Raw genomic sequence first — 25,734 nt, 5'->3', positions numbered from 1 at the left:
TGTTCCAAACACCTTCCACCAGGCCCTGCCTCCGGAATTGGGGATTCCAATTTAAGATAAGATTTGGGTGGGGACAGATACCTAAACCATATCAGCCGTTTAGTGCCACCCTCTAACCCATCCTTCCATTTTCTTGCTTTTCCCAGTCCTAACGATACCTGCATATCAGCTTATCTCAAAGTTCTCTCATTAGCTTGTCAATATTTTTAAGGTTTTACCTTTTATCATCCCTGAATAATGTTTCCTCAATGAGTGAAGCTAAGATTATGATTATTCTTCTTCAACCCAAGAATTTTCCAATTTAGACCTGTGAATACTACACTTGTGGAAATGTAAAATGTATTTAATCTTTCATGAGTCTGACAAGCTCTGCCATGTTCAATTGATTTGTTGTGTATGTATCACTGCCTGAGTTTCAATCTGGATGTTTATATTGAACACTTCAGTTTTAGGAGATACACCATTAAAATGTATACAAAAGATCCGTTTAACTTGCTGATATAGCACTCAGTAATCAGATGATGTTCAATTTCCATTATGTTGATGGTGTTTTCAATCCTGTGGACTTTGCAATCCATGTGCCAATGTTGGCAGAAATATTGAACTCTTATTATAAAATTTTCATATCATTTAAAGATTTGGATTAATGCCTTTACAGTGGAACTTCTGTGAAATTGAGTCCTGAGATCTGAGTTTTAGTCTTGAGGTTGCTCCTGACCTTGAGACATTAATCCTCAAATCTTAAAGTTTTCTGGGCCTCTGTGTTGGGATTGGTCATAGCTCAGTTGTTTTTTGTCTTCTCTCTTCTCTTCCTCTCCCAGAGTGCTCAGCCCAGGTTACCACACCAACTTCATCTGTAGCATTTCGGTAAGGCATCTGGGCAGGATACTTGATCCTCTAAGCCTTATGTTACTGATCTGCAAAAAACGAGATAATAGCATCTACCGGCTAATAGTTATGGTGGCGATTAAAGGAGATCATGAATGTAAGCATTGGGTGCAGTGGTTCACGCCTGTTGTCCCAGCGCTTTGGTAGGCCAAGGTGGGATGATCACTGGAGCCCAGGAGTTCTAGATCAGGCTGGGCAACATAGAGACCCCGTCTCTTAAAAAACAAAGAGACAGAGAGAGAGAGAGAGAGAAGAAAATCAGTCATGACTTACAATGGAAGAAATTATCATCAGGATGTATTTGGAAATAATATTTAGGTTGAAAGACTTAAGCAGGAATATTATTTCTTATGTGCACTGGAAAACACAGTGACATGACTCCCAAAACCTTCAGTCAACGAGTCTGTCTTACTGTTTCCTCCCCAGATCCTAGGGGTATTAGCAATCAACGGCTCTCAAATGTTTACTCTTGGTTAGATAAAAGCTATCTTCAACTAATTTTTCTTCTGATTCAATTTGTCATTAAATATATTGATTTAAGAATTTATCACGCATCTCACTTGTACAACTTCTCCCATGAAAGCATCGAATTGCAACTTTGTATGTGTAACTGTTTCACACATTCAGAAACCGGCCCCTTCAATTCGCGTGGACCTATCTGCTAAGTGGTGCACAGACTCACCCTCTGAACCCACAGACACGACCTTTAATGCGGGAAATGTGCATGATCCCATACAGCGTCCATCTCAACAATTGGAGGCTGGGCATTCCTGAGAGGGGTATGCCTGCCTTGAAGATATGGAAAAGTTTTGTTTTCGTTCCTTCCGCTCCTTAGTGCTTGCGCGGAACCGGGACGTCTCCTTTGGACCCGCTAATGTTACAAGCCGCCCAAGCGCGCCGCTGCTGGCCTCCGCCCAGACCCGGATTCCTCTCCCCTCCTGGCGCCCTCTCTCGGGCGCCCGGCCCGCGGCTGGCGAGGGCTCTCTGACCGCTCCGGTGTCCTCGCCCCATTTTATTTCTTGGGTCCCCGCCGGTGCCATCTGGTTGGAACCCTCGGGAGGAACTAAAAGTTGGACGTTGCCACCCCTACCCCTCGCCAAAAACTAAACACCGGAGGCTGCCGAGGCGCGGCGGGAGGAAGGCGACGAGGAAAAAGCGAGGACGGAAGGCGGCCCCGGGTTCGCCCCGGCCCGGGCCTCCAGCCTCCCCACCCCGCGCCCCGTGCCGTCCCCGGCTCCCTGGCTCCCCGACGGCGAGGAGGGCCGCTGCTTCCGCGTCGGAGTCGGCTAGGGGGACCTGCGGGGTGCGGCTGCCGCAGCGGCGCGCCCCGGAGCCTGGCCCGGCATTCCAGTCCGAATAGAGAGAGGCAGGGAATCAAATGGAAAAGCAGGAGGCCAGGCCGGGCGGGGAGGGAGGCGGCGCGGCGGGGCCCGGGAACCCAGCCCGGAGCGCTCGGAGCGGCCGGCTCGGACTCACGCGGCGCGCCCGGGCCGCCCCTCCTCCCCGCGCCGCCGGCCGCGGCCCAGGCTCCCTCGCTCCGCCACTCCCCGCCCCTCCGCGCTCCCTCCCCGCCCTCCCCGCGCCGCCGCCTCCTCCTCCCGGCCTCCCTCTCCCAGCCAAACTGAAAGCCGGACCCCAGGCCGCCGCGCCGCCGCCCGGCCTCCCCGCCAGCGCGCCACCATGGGCAGTCCCGGTTTCCCCTTGTAAAGATGGCGGTGAGGGATCGCTGCAACCTTTAGACTAATGACTGTCCGAAACATCGCCTCCATCTGTAATATGGTGAGTGGCCGAGCCGCCTCGGGGTCGCGCCCGACTCGCGGCGAGGCAAAGAAAGGGAAGCCCGAACTGCACCATTCGCCCGGCGGCTGGGGCGGCGGGGTCCGCGCCGCCAGAAGTTCCCGGCCGCCGAGCTGGGCGCGCGGTCGCAGCCCCCTCAGCGGCCGGGGAGGGTCCCCGAGCCCCCCGCGCCCGCCTCAGCCCCGGTACATCAGAGCCCGCCCGGCGATCCCGCGGCCCCGCTGCTGCGCCCCCGCCCTTGGGTTGCGGTGGAAGCGGCTTGAGGGAAGGGAAGCGACCGAACCTGAACGTCCCCAGGGAGGGGGTGGGGGATAAGGTGGAGGTGGGGGCACCCATCCTCTTCTTGCGGTCAAGTCGGCCTTGTTGGACGCCCAGACTGCCCTCATCTCATTTTGAGTTCAGTCCTTCAGCGGTGTTTAAAATTCACTTTGCAACACCAATTGTGTATATGGAGAAATTGGAAATGTAATAAAGCTGTAAAAAAGTGCAAAATTGTGGCTAGAGAAGTGAACTTCAACCTGGTTTGAAAAAGCACCGTAATTTGCTCCGCATGCCTCAGTTTCCCCATCTGTGAAAAAGGGACAAGGCTCTGTAGCGGTAATATTTGCAGGCCCTAAGGGTGGGGCCGGCTGTGGGCTTGGAGGAGGTCTCCAGGGTTATCCTACCTTATCCGCTGTAGACCTAGGGGAGGCTGGCGGGCATGGATACAGCCAGGGACATCACTGGGTTCTGATGCAGTCCGAGCCTATGACGCGGTGGTCACTTTAATTTGGGCTTCTCCCATTGCTTTCCCTTTTTCTGTAGGAAAAACCTCCAGCCCTTGGGTCCCCAGGGTCCCCAGGGTGGACGCTGCTGGCACCTCCACTTGTCAGAGCCTTTGGGAGCTCAGACTGGAGTAAGGCATTGCTGTCCCTTGCAGGGTGAGATGATGTGTGCTTTGCTCCATTCTTTAGACTGCACCCCGCCCCCCTCCAGCCCCCTCCCAAGCTGGTCCCCGGAGGCAACACGTGCTCTTACAGTGCCAGTTTGAGGAAAACCTCCCTAGAAGCTAGTAATACTGGCCCCTAAAGGGAATCCAAGGAAGCTTGATGGAGAAGCCCTGGTGTAAGGTGATCTGGCTGCCCTTCCCCCATCACATAGCTTTTTAAATCTTCTGTCCCACATTCTGTTGCAAGATCAACACATGGCAAAGGAGCATTAAGAAACCTTGTGTTAGCTCAGGGGTGGAATTGAGACCTGCTGGCTTCAGCTTTCAGCACAGTGGGACGTGCCACTGTCACGGCCAGCAGAGCAAATGCTGGGGCCTCCCAGAGTGATAGCTGCACAGGTATTGGTTGGTGCCGGGCGAATTCATACAGGGAGTGGATCCTGGAGCCTTTCTGTTTTCTCTTTTTTCGTTTCTCTGCGAGGAGACAGGTTTACTCTTATTCCTGTGGAGGGGCTGCTTGTTATAGAGGTGATGCCTTCTCAGTTTCTCTCTCCTACGACCAGCTTCTGAGGGAACTGTGAATCGGGAGCAGCTTGAATACTCTTTCATGTCTGTTGGTGTGGCCGCAGGCCTAAGGATACTACAGGGTGGTTAGGCTCCATCCCAGCCCTTGGTGGTGTTCTTGTCCAGCTTGTGTGTGGTTACACCTCTCTGTGTAGAAGCAGGCTGGAAACTTGAGAGCTAGCATGTCCCTAGAGGAATCCAGCCCCCAACCTCCCCCCACCCGCCTCCCTCCCGCCCTCAGTGCTGTTGGGGCTTTCTGGCACACCTGGGCTGAATGTCACAATGTGTTTCAGTGAAACTCAGCCAGGGAGACAGGGTGTGGGGAGGACCTGAGAGGAGCAGGCCAATACTGCCCTGAGAGTTGACATCTCGGGTGGAGACCTAAAAAGGTACCAAATTTAGGACCATCACCCAGATGAAGTGAGGAACGAGTAATTTCATTAATTAAAGAGTCCGATGTGCCTATTTAGACGCTGTGTCTAGAGAGAGTGACAGAGTTTGGGTTCTAATGTCAGACTTTCTGGGTTCAGGTCCTGGTTCCTTTTTTTTTTTTTTTTTTGACAGGGTCTCACACTGTCACTCAGGCTGGAGTGCAGTGGCATGAACATGGTGGCTCACTACAGCCTCCACCTCCCAGGCTCAAGCGATTCTCCCACCTCTGCCTTCTGAGTAGCTGGGACTACAGGCGCGTGCCACCATGCCTGGCTAATTTTTAAATTTTCCATAGAGACTGGGTCTCCCTTTGTTCCCCAAGCTGGTCCCTAATTCTTGGGCTCAAGGGGTCCTCCCACCTCAGCCTTCCGAAGCGCCAAATTACTGCTGTGAGCCACCATGCTCGGCAGGTCCTGGTTCTAACACATGTTGGCTTTGTGTCCTTGAACAAGTTGCCCAGTCTTAGACTTTCCTTATCTACCAAAAGGAGATGTTAATATTGTATTACTCGGGCATAGGGCCTGGTACATGGCTAGAACTCAGTGTCATTGTCAACATCATCTTTCTCATTGTTATGTCATCTACCAGGTGTTTAAAGGACAGTGGAGATCATGCCATTTCAGACCTGGTGGAAGCAACCACTAATATAAACACCGCCCACGTATAGGAAGGCTGGAGTGGGAATCCTTAACCCCGCCCCCTGCTCAGGTCACCCCCCCCCCCACCGCCCCCACCGCCCCTACCGCCCCTCCCAGTCTTCCTTCCCAGAGGAGAAGGCTGGATATGAGAAAACTGCTGTCTTTTCACTGCATCAGACGTAAATATTCACTGGACCTTGATTCTTCGCTCAATAATGAATTGTTTCCAGGTAGGTGTCTTACAGGTCCCTTCTCACTGCTTAGCTTCTCTGTGGGCCTCTTACTGACCCTTCCCACTCCTAAGTTTGTTTGGTCCCAGCTGGTTTGAGTAGTTGTAGTAAGAGCAAGTGGGGATTGCATTTTTTTTTTTTTTTTTTAAGCAGATCGTTTGACATATTTTAAACAGGCTGATATGTGACCAGAAAGGATGTTAGAAGATACCATTTTTCTGGGTAACAGGAAAAAATGAAGATCTATCATTGAAAGTGGATTTGTTTCCTCCACCAGATAAGAAAGGACCTGGCAGAGTAGAAACCAAACTTGTGGCAGATACTTTGTGTGATTGAGAACTAAACATCCCCTCTTTTCCCCATACTTCTTGTGCCAGTTTTAGATATAGGAAACTTGGAAAATATCTTCATTCCTCCACTTACCCACCCACTTGCTGAACTTTTATTGTCCACTGGAAGTTTAGTACTAGTTTCCATTTGTTTTAATTTTTCTTCCGTGTGAATTCCTGCCATGGTAATTCTTGATGAACTTGCTCAGGGCAAGGCAGCTTGGCCACACAGCAGTGTCTGGTTCAGATATAGTAAAGCTTGTTTGGCTGGTGTGTTGTAATTTTCATAATGCACTAGCTGCTACCAAGCATGAGGAAATGTCTTCTGTTGATAATCCTCTGATTTTTATCCAGACCAATGGATTTAACTTCCTATACATATTTATGGCCCTGCGAATGGAAGGTTTTTGTTTTTGGGTTTTTTTTAAGTTTCCTGTTTGAAGAGCTTGAGGAATTTTCTAAAAAGGAAGCATTAGTTAGAAGAAACCAAATGTGACATACCAATGCAAATTGGTCCAGATCTTCTAATCTTATTTCATTTGTTAATAATGCTGTAAGATGTACCTCTGAGAAAATGCTGTGTATCAAATAGATTACGAGTTTTGTTCCAATAAATGGCCATCTGTTGAGGACCTGCTATGTTAGTGTTGGCACAGACTATATTCAACTGCTTAATAAATGAATGAGGTGGGTCCCTGTCCCACCGTTCCTTATCTTGTGGGTGTAACATTGGTAAAGATGAAACCATTTCTTTTTTTTTTTTTTTTTGAGACGGAGTCTCGCGCTGTGTCACCCAGGCTGGAGTGCAGTGGCGCGATCTCGGCTCACTGCAAGCTCCGCCTCCCAGGTTCAGGCCATTCTCCTGCCTCAGCCTCCGAGTAGCTGGGACTACAGGCGCCCGCCACCACGCCCGGCTAGTTTTTTGTATTTTTAGTAGAGACGGGGTTTCACCATGTTAGCCAGGATGGTCTCGATCTCCTGACCTCGTGATCCGCCCGCCTCGGCCTCCCAAAGTGCTGGGATTACAGGCTTGAGCCACCGCGCCCGGCCAAGATGAAACCATTTCAATACAGTGTGATACCAGCACAGATAGAGGTTGAACAAACTCCCAGCAGCTGTACAGTGGAAAGACTGATTAATACAACAGGACATTTCAAAAATATATTCTTATTTGACCAAAGTTGGATACATGTTCTACTTCTGGCTTTTATTTTATATGAGGGCATGATTATAGTCAATGTAAGTTAGAATTGAAATCTGCACCATTGGGTGTCTCTCCAGTTAAGCATGAATCTAATGGTGCTTTTGGACAAATTGTTGTATTTCTGGGGACCTTTGTTTTTCTCATCTTCTAAAACTGATTTTCTGTTTTTGGTCATGAAAAGCTTCTTAGTAGAATTTCTTAGATAAAGCCTTTATGAAAATCTGCACGTCTTAATTGGTTAGCAACCACTTTGTTACCTAACTGCCTTGTTTAAAACTGCATTAAACTTATGAGATATTAGCATTTTAGCATCTGTAGAACAGCCTCAGGATAATTTTTGACACCAGTTTGAGTGCCAGATTTTAGTTCTTTTAAATCAATGAAGTAGGCTGGCCATGATGGGTCACTGGTAATACCAGTACTTGGGAGGCTGAGGCAAGAGGACTGTTTGACCCCAGGAGTTCAAGATCAGCCTAGGCAACATAGTGAGACCCCATCTCTACCAAAAACAAACAAACAAATAAAATCATGTAAATAAAAACATATACATATAAATAAATGAAGTTATGTTGAAATAAAGGGAAAGTAAACATTAAAATTTTGAAAGAAAACTAGAGAATTTTTATAGTTTTATCTTGATAACTACTTACCTAAGGCAAGTATTTTGAGAATGGTTGGAAACAATTTTTTAATTATTAAAAAATATGTTGGTCTTATGATTTGGGGCACAGATATCTTGCCTTTTCCTCTGTTACTGTTATTCATGCTTGCCATTCTCAAAGATAGTTGGCAACTGTAAGTTTAGTTAATGTCTCAGCTAGGTGTAAAGTCATGTGAGGGTCTACTCTGATAGTTGCTGGGGTTAGAAAATACAGTGTGAGGTGAGGTGAGTTAATGTTTAAAGAAAAGAAATTCTGTTTTTCTGGCCCCACTGGTCTCATATGCAGAGGTTTATGTTAGGTCGGGACCTGACAATTAGTTCTGCGGATTTTTCTGTTTTTCTTGGACTCCTCCAAGAAAACGAAGTTGAATGCCAGTATTTAGTTAGAATGAAAGATTATGATACCTTTTCTGAATAGCAACTTCATGTGCTTCAGTTCACTCATACCATAAAACCTGTTTATTTATTCTTCACTAAGTGGAATTTTGGTATGTTTATGTTATAATTGAAAGACATTTTCCATTTTTATTCTCTTAGCAATTAAGAGAAATTTCTCTAGCTCAGATGTCTTTTTTCCCCCCTCCTGGTCTTTCTAGTTAGTGTGAATGGATTGGGGTTCCATGACGGTATTAAATTCTGTGGTATCATCAGAAGGGTATTTGGTAACCACCTATCTCTATCTCTAGCCTACCCATGAAGCCACCCAAAGCTAACTAACTAGAAGAGATGTAAAAGATGGTGTCTTTTAGTCTAGTTAACTTTTCTGGTCTAATTATTTTAATGCAGCTTCTTATAACAAACCTTCAGTTGTGGTGGAACCAAATGCTGGCCTAAGGGTTTGAAAGGCCTTGGTGGTCTTTAAGAGAAAAGGCCACCCAAAAATCAACCAGCAAAATCTTTTTTTTTGAGATAGAGTTTTGTTCTTGGTGCCCAGGCTGGAGTGCGATGGCTCACTGCAACCTCTGCCTCCTGGATTGAAATGATTCTCCTGCCTCAGCCTCCCGAGTAGCTGGGATTACAGGTGCCTGCTACCATGCCTGGCTAATTTTGCATTTTTAGTAGAGATAGGGTTTCACCATGTTGGCCAGGCTGGTCTCAAACTCCTGATCTCAGTTGATCCACCCGCCTTAGCCTCTCAGAGTACTAGGATTAAAGGCATGAGCCACTGTGCCCTGCTGCAAAAACATTCTTGAGACAAACTCGATTACCAACCAACCCCAACAGTAAAGGGTTTCTGGAATATTTCTCTTCTGGGACTATGGCTTGAAGTTTGAGGGATGTTTTAAGTGCTGTACATGGAAGTTTACCACAATTCTGAGAATGATTCTTTGTCATGGATAGTTTTAAGATCATGGTAGTGGGACTCCATGGTCCCCAAAGCTTCACTTTACACTCATAGGGCCAACCTTCCTGTTCTTCCTCAAGTTCCAATGCCACTTTCAGAACCCTCAGATACTTTTAAATTAGCTCAGACTTTGGCTTTTTTTCTGAGTGAGGGTGATTTTTAGACATACAGAAATGTAGAATAATAGAGTGAATACTCGTGTACTCCCCACCCCGTGAAGAAATAAAATACTATATATACATTTAAAACCACCTATGAGTCCTTCCTGATCTCGTTGCCCCTCCACCACTATTCTGCATTTGTTGTTTATTGTGTATTTTTATATTTTTACTAGATTTGTGTGCATTCATAAACTAGATATAGTGTATTTTTTCATGTTTTAAACATGCTGTATAATACTAAACATTCTTCTCAGTTTGCTTTTATTGTTTAAATTGTGATTTTGCTATTGAGAGACACATAATCCTGGTTTATTTTAACTGCTATATAACAACATTTTATTATATAAATATGCTATGACACATTCATTGTAATGTTGTAAGCAGGCTTACAAATTTGTGAGTGCTGTTTTAGTGCAATGAACAGTTGTGAACTCATCTCCCTGTGTATAGTATACACAGTTGACAGTTGACAGTTTCTCTGTGGTGTAAACCTGGAAGGGAATTGCTGGGTCAAAGAAATTAGATCGTCTTCTTTAATAAGTTGCCAGATTGCTCTCCAAAGAAGTTGTACCAATTTGCATTCCAACCAAGCAGCATTTGGGGGTTCCAATTGCTTCACATGTTTACAGATATTTGATATTGCTAGACTTGATGTTTTGCCAATCTGATGGGTGTGAAATTGTGCCTTTGTGGTTTAAAATTTGCACTTTTTCTGTTTGCTAGGGGAGGTTGAACATCTTTTCATGTGTTTGTTATGCTGGTTTGTTTTCAACTCGGGCTTGGGAGCAGTTTTCCAGGGCTTGAAAGTCAGGATTGTAGTTTTGGTTTTGTCTGAAAACAGGGACAATGAAGAGGAAAATCAAGGAGACCAAAGCAAAAGTCGTGAAAGGTAGGGATGAATTGGAAGATGCAGGTGAAAAAAATGATGACAAGATAATCACTGTGGAGGGGTGAAAACAAGTAACAAAAAAATAATAGAGTAGCACTGAGAAGATATCTTGAGTTTTGATAGTAAATTCAGGAGACCTTCCTATGCCAGCCAGGCCTTGGTCGAGCCACATTTGCTTGGTTTAATTGAAATTGGCTTTAGTGAAAATTGTGTCTAGGGCCTGTTCCGGTGAGAACAGCAGCAAAACTGGACTCGTGGAGTTTTCCTGTTTACCCAGTTGCTTTTTCAAGTTCTTTTAGAAAGGCATTGTGAAATGATGGTTGTCTTCCTAAAATACATTTCTTTGTCCTTCAGGTTAGGTACACAGTGCAGGAAAATTTTTATCTGGATCTGCTTGAATATATACTGGTGGAATTACTGTCTCAAATATTTAGAAAGTATTCTCTACACTTCATTTTAATTTTCAGAGTATGACGAGTATTACCTCATTAAACAAAGAAATGTATGGTTTTAGGTTCTTTGGTGTACCAAAGAATGGTGCCCACATGTGCATTCTCTTATTAAAAATTTAGACTCTGGGTTCAACACCCAGAGAGTTTGATTAAGTAGGTCTTAGTTGGGGCTCTGGAATCTGCCTTTTAAATTAGTGTTCCCTCCTCCTTCCTACTCCCTCCACATTCTGTTATAGGTGAGCTGAGGGCCATGCTTGGAGAAATATTGCTTCCCTTGGGTAGTAACCTTAGCCTCTTAAAAAATATTGCTTAATAAATTACTCCATGTGAAAGTTTTTAAAAAAATGAATGTAAAATTATTTAAGCTAGTAACTTAACTTTTTCTGTTCTTTTTTCTTTTTCTTTTTTTTTTTTTTTTTTGAGATGGAGTCTCGCTCTGATGCCAGGCTAGAGTGCAGTGGCGCAATCTCAGCTCACTGCAACCTCCGCTTCCAGGTTCAAGCAATTCTCCTGCCTCAGCCTCCTGAGTAGGGTACTACAGGCACGTGCCCCCATGCCCAGCTAATTTTTGTATTTTTAGTAGAGACAGGGTTTCACCGTGTTGGCCAGAATGGTCTTGATCTCTTGACCTCGTGATCTGCCCACCTCGGCCTCCCAAAGTGCTGGGATTACAGGCGTGAGCCACTGCGCCCCGACAACTTAACTTTTTCTTGATATTAAATAGCCAGGTTTTTTATTAGTATATGTTCTCAGAACGGAGATTTTCAGCACTGGTTTTGTATCACATCACCTGTGAAGCTTTTAAAAGAAATTTTAAAAATAATAATTGAATCACAAAACATTAACATACAAAAAAGCATGAAAAAAATAATGTTATATATGTTTACCTACCCTTCAGATTTAACAGATATTAAAATGTAGCCATATTTGGTTACTTTTATTTTTAGACACATTACCTTAAAAATAGCACTATCTCCTTTTAGACTCTTTTACCTTAAAAATAGACACTCATTCACCCCTATCTCTTTCCTTTCTCTTCCTCCCAGAGCAAACCATTTTCCTGAAGTTGGTATGGTGTTTACCAAACATGTCTTATACTTTACTTCGTATTTATGAATTCATAAGCAATGGATTGCAACATTTGTGTATGGATAAAACTGTGTAGCCTTTTGCAACCGTCTTTACTCAACAGGTATGTTTGAGATTATGTCAACACATAGAGGTCGAGTTTATTCATTCTGACTGCTCTGTAACAGGATTCTTTGACTTAACCATGGTTTACTTATTCATTCTCTTATTTAGGGGCAATTTGGTAGTTTCTACAATATTCTCTCTGGAAACAGTGCTGCAGTGAATGTTCTTGTTTCTGTCTTCTTTGCTCAAGTGTCTTCATTTCTTTAGGATATAATCCTGGAAGTCAATGTGCTGCTTTTAGGATGCGCCCATCTGCAGCTTTGCTAGGTGTGTCAAATTGCTCTCCGAAGTGGTTCCACCAATTGGAGCTTTTTTAACATGCAGTTTCTAGGGTCCCAGTCTCAAGCGTTTCCGACAGTATGTAGATGTAGGTAGTCTGGGGTGAATTTTAGGCACCTGTGTGTGTATGTGTGAGTGTGTATTTTACGTGCCACAGTTGATTCCGATGTGAGCTTCCAAGGTTGAGAAACCACCATGTTAGACTGACAACTCTATGAGGGCAGGAACTATATTTATTTGTATTATTCACTGTTGATTTCCCAGCTGTCAGCACAGTGCCTAGCACGTATGTGGTTAGTGCTCAATAAATAAATATTGATAAATGAATGAAGGGATGTAATTTGGTAGAATGGAAGAATTGCCTTGCAGTACAGCAGTATGCCTCCAATTTTATTATGCATAGGCATTAGCTGGAGCTCTAGTTAAAATGTAGATTTGGATTCAGCAGGTCTGGGGTAGGGCTGAGATTTTGCACTTCTAACAAGCTCTCTGGTGATACAGATAATGCTGGTTTCAGGACAATTTTTAGAGCAGCAAGGCTTTGGGAAAAACAAAACAACTTCTATTTTCTATATAGTTGTAAAGTGGAGGAGTTTGGAATTCAGAATCCTGTTTGGTAAATCTTAGAGCCTATTTATCTTTTTACAACAAAGGTAGTCAATGAGATACCGTCTTTAAAGCTGTGGTGTTGGGAGAAAGAGGTAGAGAGAGGCCCACAGGACTCTTCTAATCAGCGCTGTAGCAGGTGACAGGACAACAGGAAACTGTCTAATTGGGTTCCGAAGTCAGATACTTTTCAAAATGAAAAAGAATGCTCAGAGTAATTATAAAACATTAATTGATCTATAGGTGTGATCTGAGCCATTCAGGGCAAACTCGAGGTAGGTCACTCTAAGGTTAAGCCACCACAGGACATTCCCATTTAAATGCAGAGTTTCAGGATGCTTTGGGAACTGGGTTTCCCTGCCTCGTGAATCAGAGGGGTACTATAGTAATGGAGAGAAGGCAAATACAAATAAATAAATAAAAATAACATTCAGAACGAATGCATATTGTATGGTTGGCAGGGTAGGGGTGAATAACCTATTATTTCCAAATTTTTCTTACTCTAGAGAAAAACTGTGGGATGGATCCAGTTGCTTAGGTCAGTGATACTCAAATGTCAGTTTGTCATCATTCTTCATGGTTTTTGCTACACCTGTGTATCACTTGAACTTATTTACTTAGTTTTCCTTAATCTGTTCACCCTAATTTGACCTCATTCGGAAACATCTGCAAAATGATGGGTTTGATGAGCTAGTTTTATGCTTTTCTAATCCTTTTCAAAAACATTATTTCTACAGTTAAAACTATTCATACTGATGCCATCTAAGAGTAATTCCCCTCCCTCCAGGATTCATGGCCCATAGTTTGGGTGACATTGGCTCAGATGAGAGGTTCTTTGTAGTGGCTCAAATAACTGGCTCTTGGAGGAGCACCATTTGTTGAACTGCTTTGTAGATGATGAATCTGGTCAGTGAGCTTCCTTGGGAGGCAGGTGAGCACATGGCTGAGATCTGGTTGGACTTTCTATACCACTGTTGATTGGGTATGAGAGCTTGATGTTCTTTACCCTTGTAAAGACATACTTCTTATCCATAGCCTGTGGGTGATGAGAGGACTTACCTTCCTGGGTCATTGTGGGGCTTAACCAGAGAGATTGATGTCTAGTGCTTAGCCTGTTGCCTGGGCATTGCATTACCACTTTCTTCCAGTGCCCTTCTTGTTTCCACTAGTGAAAGAGTCCATGAAACACTGTAGTAGACAGAGCCCTGAGCTAGGACTCAGAAATCCTGGGCTCTGATTGCTTTCCAGCTTTAGTGATGTTGGGCAGGTCACTGAGGCCTCTCTGGGTCTATAAAATAAGAACCACTCCTGCTGGTGAGCAGTGGCAAGAAGATGAGCATGTGTGTTATAAACCAGCTATGGTTTTCAGTCAAGGAGAACTAGGGAAGGGCTGCAGGACAAAGGGAGGAAGAAGCTATGATTTCTGACCAAAATGCCATTGGAAGACACATGCTGGTGGGGTGTGGCCAAGCTTTTATTGTCACTAGTCAAGATACAGTATTTTTTCCTTTTCCTGAGAATGAGGGCACGTGGTGAGTAAAAGATATGTTGTCTTTGAATGAGCTTATACCACACTTTTGTGTCATTTGGTGCACACAGCCTTCCTAACTGAGAAATACATGAAGTAGCTAAGCGCAGTTTCTTTTTTAAATTTTTAAGTAAAGTGTCTGAATAGGCACTCTGAGTTTATGTGGCAGACATTTCAAAATGTGCACAAGGTTGTATGTTGAAAATAGACCCACTGTCCAATTCTTATCTCTGGCATCTATCAATAGTTATAGTTTCGGCCGGGCGCGGTGGCTCAAGCCTGTAATCCCAGCACTTTGGGAGGCCGAGACGGGAGGATCACGAGGTCAGGAGATCGAGACCATCCTGGCTAACAAGGTGAAACCCCATCTCAACTAAAAAATACAAAAAATAACTAGCCGGGCGAGGTGGCGGGCGCCTGTAGTCCCAGCTACTCGGGAGGCTGAGGCAGGAGAATGGCGTGAACCCGGGAGGCGGAGCTTGCAGTGAGCTGAGATCTGGCCACTGCATCCCAGCCTGGGCGACAGAGCGAGACTCCCTCTCAAAAAACAAACAAACAAAAAAAATAGTTATAGTTTCTTATGCTTCCATTTAGAGTTATGTGCATATACAAGCAAATGTGTTTATATTTCTCTCCTAGTTTTTAAAAACACAAGCAGTACATAGAGTATACCCTGATCTGTCCTGATCTGCCCCTTGCTGTTTGTGTCTTGTAGGAGGGTCCGTGGGAACAGCCGCCTCGTTCTTTTTTTTATCACTGCAGAGTATTCAGTTGCTTGAGTGTATTGAATTCACTGAACCAGGCCCTCACTGACTAGCAGGACATGTTGTAGGTAGTTTTCTAGTCTTTGGTTTTTACAAACAAGGCTGTAAGGAACAACTTTCTCCATATGTGGGAGTATATCTGTAGACCGACTTCCTAAAAATGGATTTGCATTTGTAACTGGGATGGATTTTGCCAAATTGCCCTCCATCAGCAATATGTGTGACTCTGGCTGCCTGCAGCCTTGCCAAAGCAGTTTGCTACCCAGAAACCTTTTGATCTTTGCCAGTCAGGGGAAAGGTGGTGTCTTAATTTGTAGTTTGCATTTCTCTTATTAGAAGTGAGCTTCAGCAGCTATTCACACATTTAGGAAAATAAACTCAATTTTATTTAAATGCCTTGCTGTTGGTAATTATTTTCAGAGTCTGCAGGGAAGGACTAGTTTTATTGTTATTTCCAGTCTGTCTCAGACCAATATATTTGTAAAATACAATAAAAAGGAATAACTAGCAAAATGGAATTAAAAAAACCCAAAGAGAAATAAAATGCAAGCCTTAATTTTTTGTTACTAAACTTGACAGATACAAAATTACTCTATCCACCCATTTCATCTCCATGTTTTCAGTTTCTGGATGTAGCTCACCACAGAGCGTTTTGAGTAACATTGCTCTAAAGAACAACTTGCTCATATTTTTTCTCCCATTGCTACCCTATTGGGGGTGGGAGGAGAGAGCCCAGAATTTTATATTTTATATTTCATAATCAGCACATTTCAGGATTTTTTGTTACATTTGTTGAAAATATCTCTGATGGTGCAATACTGATCCAGGAGGGACTGGTTCCCGAGGGCAGGGTTGCTGCACAAGTGCATTGAGGCATGTTGACGCCTGCAGTGCTCCCCATGCTGTGAGGTGGGAATGCAGGAGTTGTGATTTTCACTGATGAAGACCTTGAGCTTGGATGAGAAGATAGGAGGATGAAATCACCCTATTAATAAAATTTGCAGAGCAGGCCTATGTTAGTGCATTCTCACACTGCTATAAAGAACTACCTGAGACTGGGTAATTTATGAAGAAAAGAGGTTTAATTGACTCACAGTTCCAAAGGCTTAACAGGAAGCATGACTGGGAGGCTTTAGGAAACTTAAAATCATGACAGAAGTTGTAGGGGAAGCAGGCACATCTTACCATGGTGGAGCAGGAGAGAGCAAGAGAGAGGGAAAGGGAAAGTGCCACATACTTTCAAACAACTGGATCTTGTGAGAACTATCATGAGAACAGCAAGGGGAAAGACCACCCCAATGATCCAGTCACCTCCCACCCTAGAATTGTGGGAATTACAATTCTAGATGAGATTTGGTGGGGACACAGAGCCAAACCATATCAAGGCCTCTTTGACCTGGGATTTTGCAAGGACCCCAGCCTTCTCTCTGCCTTTCTGGGAAGAGATGGGAAGTGTATTTCTGTGTAAAGTAGGAGCTTAAGGGACACGATAATTCAGGCAGCATCTTGGTGGCTTTGTAGAAAGATTGAATTGAAAATGAGATGCTTGCTTCTAGCTCACTGAGTTCAGTGGCATGAGTGGCTATTTCCTTGTCTTCCACCTGCAGCTAGAAAACAGACATGGTCTCAAGATTCTTTGTTCTGCTTTTGACTTGAAGTTTTAGTTTTGCATAAGGACTTCATTGTGTTATTTCTAAATATATGGAGAATTGTTTTGCCAGCCAAAGCTTCTTTCTAGATATTTTTTAACAGTCCTTGCTAGAATGACTTGGGATGGTCATGTAGTCAAGTATCCCAGGGTCAGCTTTCTTCAGTGGCAGATGTTTTGGCCTCTGTGTACAATTATTAAATGGAGTCATGTTGAGGTTTTTGTTTGTTTGTTTTTGTTTGTTTGTTTTTGAGATGTAGTCGCTCTCCGCCTCCCAGGCTGGAGTGCAGTGGCGTGATCTCGGCTTACTGCAACTTCTGCCTCCCGGGTTCAAGCGATTCTCCTGCCTCAGCCTCCCGAGTAGCTGGGATTACAGGTACATGCCACCATGTCTGGCTAATTTTTGTTTTTGTTTTGAGATGGAGACCCTCTCTGTCCCCCAGGCTGGAGTGCAATGGCATGATGTCAGTTCACTGCAACCTCCGCCTCCTGGGTTCAAGCGATTCTCCTGCCTCAGCCTCCTTAGTAGCTTGGCTTACAGGTGCATGCCACCACGCCCGGCTAATTTTTTGTATTTTTAGTAGAAACGGGGTGTCACCATATTGGTTAGGCTGATCTCAAACTCCTGACCTTGTGATCTGCCCGCCTTGGCCTCCCAGAGTGCTGGGATTACAGGCGTGAGCCACTGCACCTGCCCCAAGGTTTTTTTCAGAGTTTTTTTTTTTTTAATTCAGTATCATGTAAGATAGTGGTCCCCAAACTTTTTGGCACCAGGGACAGGTTTTGTGGAAGATAACTTTTCCACAAACCTGGGCAGGGCTGGGGATGGTTTTGGGATGAACGTTCCACCTCAGATTATCAGGCATTAGACTCTCAGAAGGAGTACGCAACCTAGATCCCTCTGCTGCGCAGTTCACAATAGGGTTCACTCTCCTGTAAGAATCTAACGCTATTGCTGATCCGACAGGAGGTACAGCTCAGGTGATAATGCCTGCTTGCCTGCTGTGCTGCCTGGTTCCTAACAGGTCACAGAACTGTCCCTGGGGCTTGGGGACCCCTGATATAAGACATAGAAGTGACACGCTATCATGCTGTGGAATGAAAATGCCCCTTGACTGCCTTCTTGTTCATGATTGCTTTCCCTGTTAAAGCCTGGAGAGGAATGGGCTGTTGAAACAGGAACCAGTGTTGTAGAATAATGGTGTTAAGATCATAGATTCACCACTTACTTCTGCCTTATGCTAACATTTGACCTTGGCAAGTTAGTTAACCTCATTTCCTTCAGCTGTGACATGGGGATAATGAGTTCCCATCAATGATTTATTTGGCAGAGAGAGTCACATTCAGTATTGCTCAGTGGGACAGGGGCTCAGTGGTGACATGTTGCTAACTAAACAGGTCAGGCATTCGTAGCCACTCTGGGTAAGTGCCCGGTGGTTAGGTAATGTGTGACAGCCAGCAGTCAAAGTGGACATACTCAGAGACAGTTCTGGCTGTCTGCCCAAGCCTTACATCTGTAGCTAAAGAATTACTGAAAATGTGAATGAGAATATCTTCTCTCCTGACTTGTGGTCCAGAGCTCAGACTCAGGAATGGAATTGACGTAGGTTTGAATCCCAGATCTGCTCTTATTGGCTGAGTGAGCTTGGGCAGGTTCCGTACATTTTTTTCATGTGTAGAATGGGGATATTAAGAGTAATCTGCCTTGGGTTAGCAAGCAAGATTAAATGAATATGTAGATATGAAGTTGTCTGAATGAGTGGCACCTACTGCTAACGTTCCCCCTGCTTCCCAAGTTTATTCAATGAGCAAATTTATCAAGTGCCTTCTATACACCAGACATTCTACTAGGTGCTGGCAAATGAATCATACCTAATTGCTGCCCTTATAAAGTTTATGGCCTAGTACAGGGGTTGGTAAGCTTTTCTGTAAATGTCTGGAGAGTAAATGTTTTAGGCTTTGTGGGCCGTAGTGTCTGTATCACAGCTACGCAATTCTGCTGTTAATATTGTGAAAACAGTTGCCATAAGTAAATGAATGATCATGGCTGTGTTGCAGTGAAACTTTATTTATGACAACAGTTGGCATAATCTGCCCATGGGCTGTTAGTTGCAGACCTGTGGTCTAGTGGGAAGACAGTTGTTAAATAATTACAATTATGATGTTACAGATTGTTCTAAGGGCTGTGGAGGAACAGACAGGATTCTATGAGTGGGAAGGGTCAGGGAAGGTAGCTTTGAAGAGTGACGTTGAAACAAATGATGAGGAGAGGCAGCTAGAGGAGGAGATGGATAGTGCTCCTGGCTGGTCTGTGGGTTTGTATCTTTTAAAGGCATAACAGATATTCTGCAACTTTCTTTGGATTAAAATAAACAATTTCTTTCCTCAATTTAATTCATTGCCAGTTCTCTCCTTCCCCACCCCTCTCCCTGCAGTAATCCAAGAGATAAGCTATGTTACCAAGAGATAAGCTATATTAATATATTAACACATTTTGTTCTACATATGCACTTTCTCTCTCTCTCCCTTTTCCATTGTTTTTGTTATATTATTGTCAGTATCTATCTAAGTATTTAGTAGAGAAGATTGTACATTATTTCATTATTAGGTGTAAAATGGTTTACTCCCTAGAATTCAAATTCGCTTTTTGATATGGTTTTCTCTTTTAGCTTTTTAAAAGTTTACATTATTTGTTTTTATTATTTGGCTAGATAAAAGGTCCACAGTCTTTGAAATGATTTTGAAAAAAAAATCTGCTTTCCTCTTGACTACATCTCATGTCTCCCCTGACTCCCAATCTCAATTTTATGTTTCCTCTAAACGGGTTGCCAGTACTCTGTAGAGATTTCACGGAAAAGGACTTGTGTGTTCTCATTCTGGAAAATTTCAAGGGGTGCTTCAGAAGGAAGGGGGTTCTCCTGACAACTTCGTGACCTCTTCGGTTTCTTCAGTTCTTTCAGTTCTGTGGTTCCAAGGAGACTCTGCCTCCCTGAGAGTCAATATTATGTAGTAGTTGGGGGTACTCACACTGGAGCCAGATTGTTCAAGTTCAAACCCAATTCCAGTACTTAGCAGCTGTGTGAACTTGAATAGTTCCCTGCCCTCTTAGTTTTCTTATCTTTAAAATAAGGCCAGTAGCAGCATCTGCCTCAGAGTTTTTATGAGGATTAAAATGAATAAAATACAGGTAAAATCCCTAGAATGTGACTGTACACAGCCTATGCTATTTATGAGTTCTCTATTATTATTAATTACATCAGAGGCATCAGTGGCCATAATTCCTCTGTGATCACACTTGAATTCTGTCGGGTGACTTCTGACTTATCCTGAGATCTTGGGCTGAGTCACTTCATTTTTGCTTCACTTTCTCCATAAGACTATAGGAATGATCTTTGTCATCAGATTTCTGGGAACACTAGTCCTTTTGAAAATAGGTCCTTTATGTGCTTTGTACTTTGAAAGTATAGTTGATAAGTAGAGTAGCCTTTTGAACCATAGATCTACAAATGTGGTTTTAGCAGCAATGTTCACCTCTCCTGTCATCTACTTTAATTTATGGTGTATAATTAATGACTTATTCTCTATGTACTTAGAAATCCTTACATGTTATCTTTGGCCTTTTTTGTGTCCCTTCCTTGTACAAACTTGAAAGAAAGGCTGCATGTCCTAGGATGCAGATAATGAGCTGCCTTGGAAAGATCTTGAACAAGTACGTTTGCTTCTCTGGGCCTTCATTTTTTAATCTGTGGCATGGTCTGGCTCTTCTCCAGGGACCCTTCCTGGTCCCTGTGTTTTTGTTTTAGGCTCTTCCATATTTCGACAGAGTTCTCATTGGTTTTTCCAGACCTTTTAATGCCATTGTTTTCATTATTTCCTCCTTCTGGGCAAGGCCATCTTCATCCTTTAACCCCCAATCAAGGAAGAAATTCTAACTTGTTTTCCTTGTACATTGCTTCAAAACATTTCTTTCTTTTTCCATCTTATGCATTTATGAATCATCCTTCCTGGGATTTTGTTATTGTTGTTTGTGTTTTAGTAGCACCCCTTGGTAGTCATAGAATTGCTTTCAGAGGTGCTTTGAGGAGCTAAGATGATAGTCTTGTTGGAACTTGTCCCAGCTCAGATGCTATTTTTAATAAAGTTGGCTGCATTGTTTTTCAAAGGTTACCACATTTTTTACTGATGGAAATAAGAACCCTATGTTTCTTATGCTTCCAGATCCTGTGATTTAGCCCACTAGATAGATACTTTGTTCACCATCTGGTCATATAGCAATTATTTTTCAGTGCCCCTCATTGCTTTTTGTGTCTTGTGCAGGGTGCTAGCAATAGAAGTGCAGTCTCTTGGATTTGTAACATACTTTACGATTTATACAGTGCTGATAACATTCCCAGTTTTTGCTTCATTCTCTCTGCTTCCCTGAGGAATAGTCAGACTGGATATCAGCAGCCCATCCTCTCAGCCAGGAAACTAAGGCCACAAAGAGGTAAAGTGACTGAAATCAAAGGCATTTCATAGTGGTGAAAAAAAAATGGCCAAATACAACTCTGAGGTATTTGCCAAGGGCCTTAGGCAACTGGTCTGCAGGGCATTCATTTACTAAACTTTTATTACATTTTTAAAAATTTGTTAATTTTTTTTTTTTTTGAGATGGAGTTTTGCTCTTGTTGCCCAGGCTGGAGTGCAATGGTGCGATCTTGGCTCATTGCAACCTCTGTCTCCTGGGTTCAAGGAATTCTCCTACCTCAGCCTCCTGAGTAGCTGGGACTACAGTCATGCGCCACCACGCCTGGCTAATTTTGTGGGTTTTTTTTTAAGTAGAGACGGAGTTTCTCCATGTTGATCAGGCTGGTCTTGAACTCCCAACCTCAGGTGATCCACTTGTCTTGGCCTCCCAAACTGCTGGGATTACAGCCATGAGCCTGACCTAAAATTTTACTAAAAAATAATATATGCTCATAGTGAAAATTCAAAGAGTTAAAAAGATAATAAGAAAAGCCCGTTCTTAACCTCCTCTTCTTCTAGGCCTACTCCCTGATGCTGGGGACCACTGTTATAATCTCTCAAGTGTTCTTTCAGAAATTTCCATTAAAATGTAGATGTTGAATACAGTGGCCTGGTCTGCTTTGTTCACCTCGTGTCCCTCAGATGTAGAATAGAGCCAGGCACACCGCAGGGCTCAGTATCTGTTGATGGAATGAACCACATTTGCAGTTTTGTCCTATACAACACGTTGTTACTCTGTAACATGTTTTTACTTATCATTGTATCTTAGGCGAATTTTCATAGCAGTACCTGTAGGGTAACTTTACTTTTTAAATTAGCTACATGGTATTCCATCATATGAATTACTATAATTACTTAACCAGTTCAAGTTACTTTCTTTTTTCTTTTTCTTTTTTCCTGATACAAACCTTGCTGCAGGGATATGACTGCTGATTGTCCCCTCAGTATCCATTTTTCAGCCAGGCACAATGGCTCACACCAGTAATCCCAGCACTTTAGGAGGTCAAGGGGAAAGGATTGTTTGAGCCCAGGAATTTCGAGACCAGCCTGGACAACATGGCAAGACCCTGACTCTACAAAAAAAAAGCCAGGCATGGTAGTAGCACATGCCTGTAGTACCAGCTACTCTTGGGGTTGAGGTAGGAGGATCACTTGAGCCTGAGAGGTTGAGGCTGCAGTGAACCCTGTTGGCACCACTGCACTCCAGCCTGGGCGACAGAGTAAGAAGCTGTCTCCAAAAAAAAAAAAAAAAAAAAAAAATGCATTTTTCATTTCTAGAGACATTTTACCTGGTCATGGCTGCCCAGGTAAAGACCACCTTTACCAAGCTCCCTTGCAGCTAGGTGTGGCCGTATGACTAGATTAGATTCTGGCTAGCAGGATTGTGAGCAAAAGAAACTTGTGCAGCTTCCAGGAGCATCTTTGAAAGAAGAGGATCAGTCCTTTCCCATTTTTTTTCTGCTTCCCCCGGCAGAGGTCATTTGATGGTGTGAGCTAGAGTAGCCATATTGGTTCCAAAGATAGAAACTGGCTCTTCAGGATGACAGCGCAACAAGGTAAAAGGACCCTGAGTCCTCAACACTGCAGAGCTGCTGTATCAGGCCCATGCTGCGTCTTCTTGCATACTTACATGAGAGAAAAATAAATTTCCATCTTGTTTAAGCCACACTTTTATTATTTGAGTCTTTTTACAGCCTTTGTCTCTTTTTCTACCTGTATGAAAATATAGTAGAATAAAAAAAGTCGAATTGCAGGGTTGAAGGTTGTGGTCATTTAAAACTTTGATACTACTGCTTAATTTATCTTTAAGCAATTATCATCATGATCTCATGAAACATTCCCCATCATGTCTGTGTTCTTTTATCATGCAAACATTTACATTTAACATATTTAAGCCCTAAGTCTGTTAAGGATGCTCAAAAATTCATGTTACCAATGAAAAATGCTAGCATGTGAAGTAAGAGTTTGGTTCCAAATGTCAATATCAGTGACATTCTGTATCCATGGAAACCAATTCTTAGAGTATGTGTCTATAAAAGGGAAGGGAGAATGGGGAAGTGATGAAGGGTACTGCTTATGCCTCACTGAACAGTACATAGGGAGTGCACAAACATATGTTTCCAAATTATCATGCACATGGAAACTACCCAGGCAGCCCTACCCATCCCTGTCCATGCATGCATTCATCCAGCCATCAGTTCATGCAGCAGGTATCGTGGGACTACTATGTGCCAGCCACTGAGATCGCAGCATTGGGCAGGTCAGACACGTTCTTTGCTCCCATGAGCAATATCTATATATATTCACACAAAAATTATATATATATAATTATATATATGATTATTATATATATTGTATATATATAATTTAGGGCATTGGACAGATGTTAATAATTATATAAATAATAACTGGAATATACAAGGGAGACATACAGGATGCTATGAGTGGGAAGTGGAGCTTGGGGAGGGGTGTATTACTTTCCTGTTGCTGCTGTAAAAATTACCAAAAACTTAGTAGGTTAAAAAGACACAAATATATTATCTTACAGTTCTGGAGGTCACAAGCCTTAAAATCCAGGTGCAGCAGGGCTGTACACCTTCCAGAGGCTCTAGGGGAGAGTCTATTTCGTTGCCTTTTCTACTTTGTAGAGGCTGCCTGCATCCCTTGGCTCATGGCTCCTTCGTCCCTCTTCAAGGCCAGCAGCATGGCATCTTCAGTCTCTCCGTCTGACCTCTACGTCTGTCGTCAGTCTCCTCACTGACTCTGACCCTCCTGCCTCCCTCTCTTGAAGTCACTTGTAATTACACTGGGTCTCCTGGATAATCCAGGATAATCTCCCCATCTCTAGGTTCTTAATTATTTAATCATATGTGCAAAGTCCCTTTTGCCACATAAGGTAACATCATCATGGGTTCTAGGGATTAGGGCCTGGACAACTTTGGGAGGGGCAGTATTCTCTCTGTCACAGAGGCTGACTTAACTTAGGGGTGCCAGTGTAGAATACTCCTGGGAGCTGACCTTTAAGCTGGCCTTGCAGGATGCTGGGACACAGGCGTCTGAAGAAGCAGGGAAGGAGGAGTACTCAGATAGTAAGCAGGGGCATTTGAGGTACCAAAGAACAGGAGGGCCATTGGGACAGGGGATGGGGGCAGGAGATGAGGTTGGAGACAGCAGTGAAGGTCACTGGAGGATTTTAAGCAGAGTCATATTTTACAAGAGCACTTTTTGCAGCATTGATGGTGGGGTTAGAGGTAGGTAAGATGGGCGGTAGAGGCCATTCAGCATGTGGTTGTAATTCAGATGAGAGATCTGGTAGTCTGACCTAGCTGGTGGCAGTAGAGTAAAAGAGAAGCACGTGGGATCGAGAGATTTAATGAGGGTGAGGCAATAGGACAGTGATGGATGGGTGAAGAGTGCAGAGGACGATGTCGGCATGACCCGTAGGTTTCTGGCATGAGCCAAGAAGAGGAGGATATTGTCCTTTTCTGAGCAGGGAAACACCAGATGATAAGTGAAAAATCTAGTTTTAGGTAAATTGATTTTGAGATCCTGTGAGACAAATAAGTGGACTTGCCAGTATTCATTCAGCCTGGAGCTCACAAGTGAGGTTTTCGGGCTGCCGAGAAAGAGTTGGAAATGGTTGGCACATAGCAGCTGATTAAAGCCATGTGAGTGGTTCCTGCCTGGGCCCAGGAGAGGGTGGAGGGCCCCAGACAGCCCCTGGAAAAAGTCAGCCACCTAAAAGTGCCATGGAGTTTGCCACATTTGAAACTCAACAGTGATGAAGTGAGGGTAGAGCCCAGAAGGGGCCTTTTGAGGAGTGATTTGGAGATGAGGAAGTAGAGACAAGTCTTAAGATTTTATTAGGAGGCTGGGTGCGGTGGCTCATACCTGTCATTCCAGCACTTTGGGAGGCCAAAGTAGGCAGATCGCTTGGGCCCAGGAGTTTGAGACCAGCCTGGGCAACATGGCAAAACTGTCTCTACAGAAAATACAAAAATTATCTGGGTGTGGGGGTATGCACCTGTAGCCCCAGCTACTTGAAAGGCTGAGGTGGGAGGATCGCTTCAGCCTGGGAGGTCAAGGCTGCAGTGAGCCGAGATCACACCAGTGCATTGCAGTCTGGACAATAGAGTGAGACCCTGTCTCATAAAAAAGAAAAAAATGATTTTATTATGGAACACCTGAGACATTTTGTATTAATTTACTATTACTGCTGTAACAAATTACCATTAACTTAGTGTCTTTTTTTTTTTTTTTTTTTTTGAGATAGAGTCTTGTTCTGTTGCCCAGGCTGGAGTGCAGTGGCACCATCTCGGCTCACTGCAACCTCTGCCTCCCAGGTTCAAGTAATTCTCCTGCCTCAGCCTCCCGAGTAGCTGGGACTACAGGTGCCTGCTGCCACACCCGGCTAATTTTTGTATTTTCACTAGAGATGGGGTTTCACCATATTGGCCAGGCTGATCTTGAACTGCTGACCTTGTGATCCGCCCGCCTTGGACTCCAGAGTGCTAGGATTACGGGCGTGAGCCACCACGCCTGGCCAACTTAGTGTCTTAAACAATATACATTTTTGATCTTACAGTTCTGGAGGTCAGAAGTCTGAAATGGGTCTCACCGGGCTAAAATCAAGGTGGTGCCAGACTGTGCTCTTCTGGGAGGCTGAAAGGAGACCCATTTTCTTGGCTTTC

At 43.8% G+C, this 25,734-nt stretch overlaps 1 protein-coding gene and 1 long non-coding RNA gene across 3 annotated transcripts in view; one reads left to right on the top strand and one right to left on the bottom strand.

The window, feature by feature from the left end:
* Nucleotides 1–312: 312 nt before the first annotated feature.
* Nucleotides 313–5,054, bottom strand: LOC110743295. Its single transcript, XR_004182758.1, has 2 exons — nucleotides 4,969–5,054; nucleotides 313–917 (listed from the first exon to the last, which is right to left on the bottom strand). It is a non-coding gene; the product is annotated as an uncharacterized LOC110743295 (long non-coding RNA).
* Nucleotides 2,447–25,734, top strand: part of USP46 (ubiquitin specific peptidase 46) — a 73,973-nt gene continuing 50,685 nt past the window's right edge. The window contains exon 1 of one of the 2 annotated variants that reach the window (XM_003898897.3): nucleotides 2,447–2,667. In XM_003898897.3, the coding sequence (XP_003898946.1) occupies nucleotides 2,632–2,667 (36 nt within the window). In that variant the 5' untranslated portion in view covers nucleotides 2,447–2,631. Of the gene's footprint in view, nucleotides 2,668–5,202; nucleotides 5,478–25,734 lie in introns of those variants that run through there. The other variant, XM_003898898.4, reaches the window with a different exon arrangement.

This window comes from Papio anubis, chromosome 3 (genome assembly GCF_008728515.1).
Source record: "Papio anubis isolate 15944 chromosome 3, Panubis1.0, whole genome shotgun sequence".
Classification (NCBI taxonomy): domain Eukaryota; kingdom Metazoa; phylum Chordata; class Mammalia; order Primates; family Cercopithecidae; genus Papio; species Papio anubis.
Note: the sequence above shows the minus strand (reverse complement) of the source record. Positions and strands in the feature narration are given on the sequence as shown.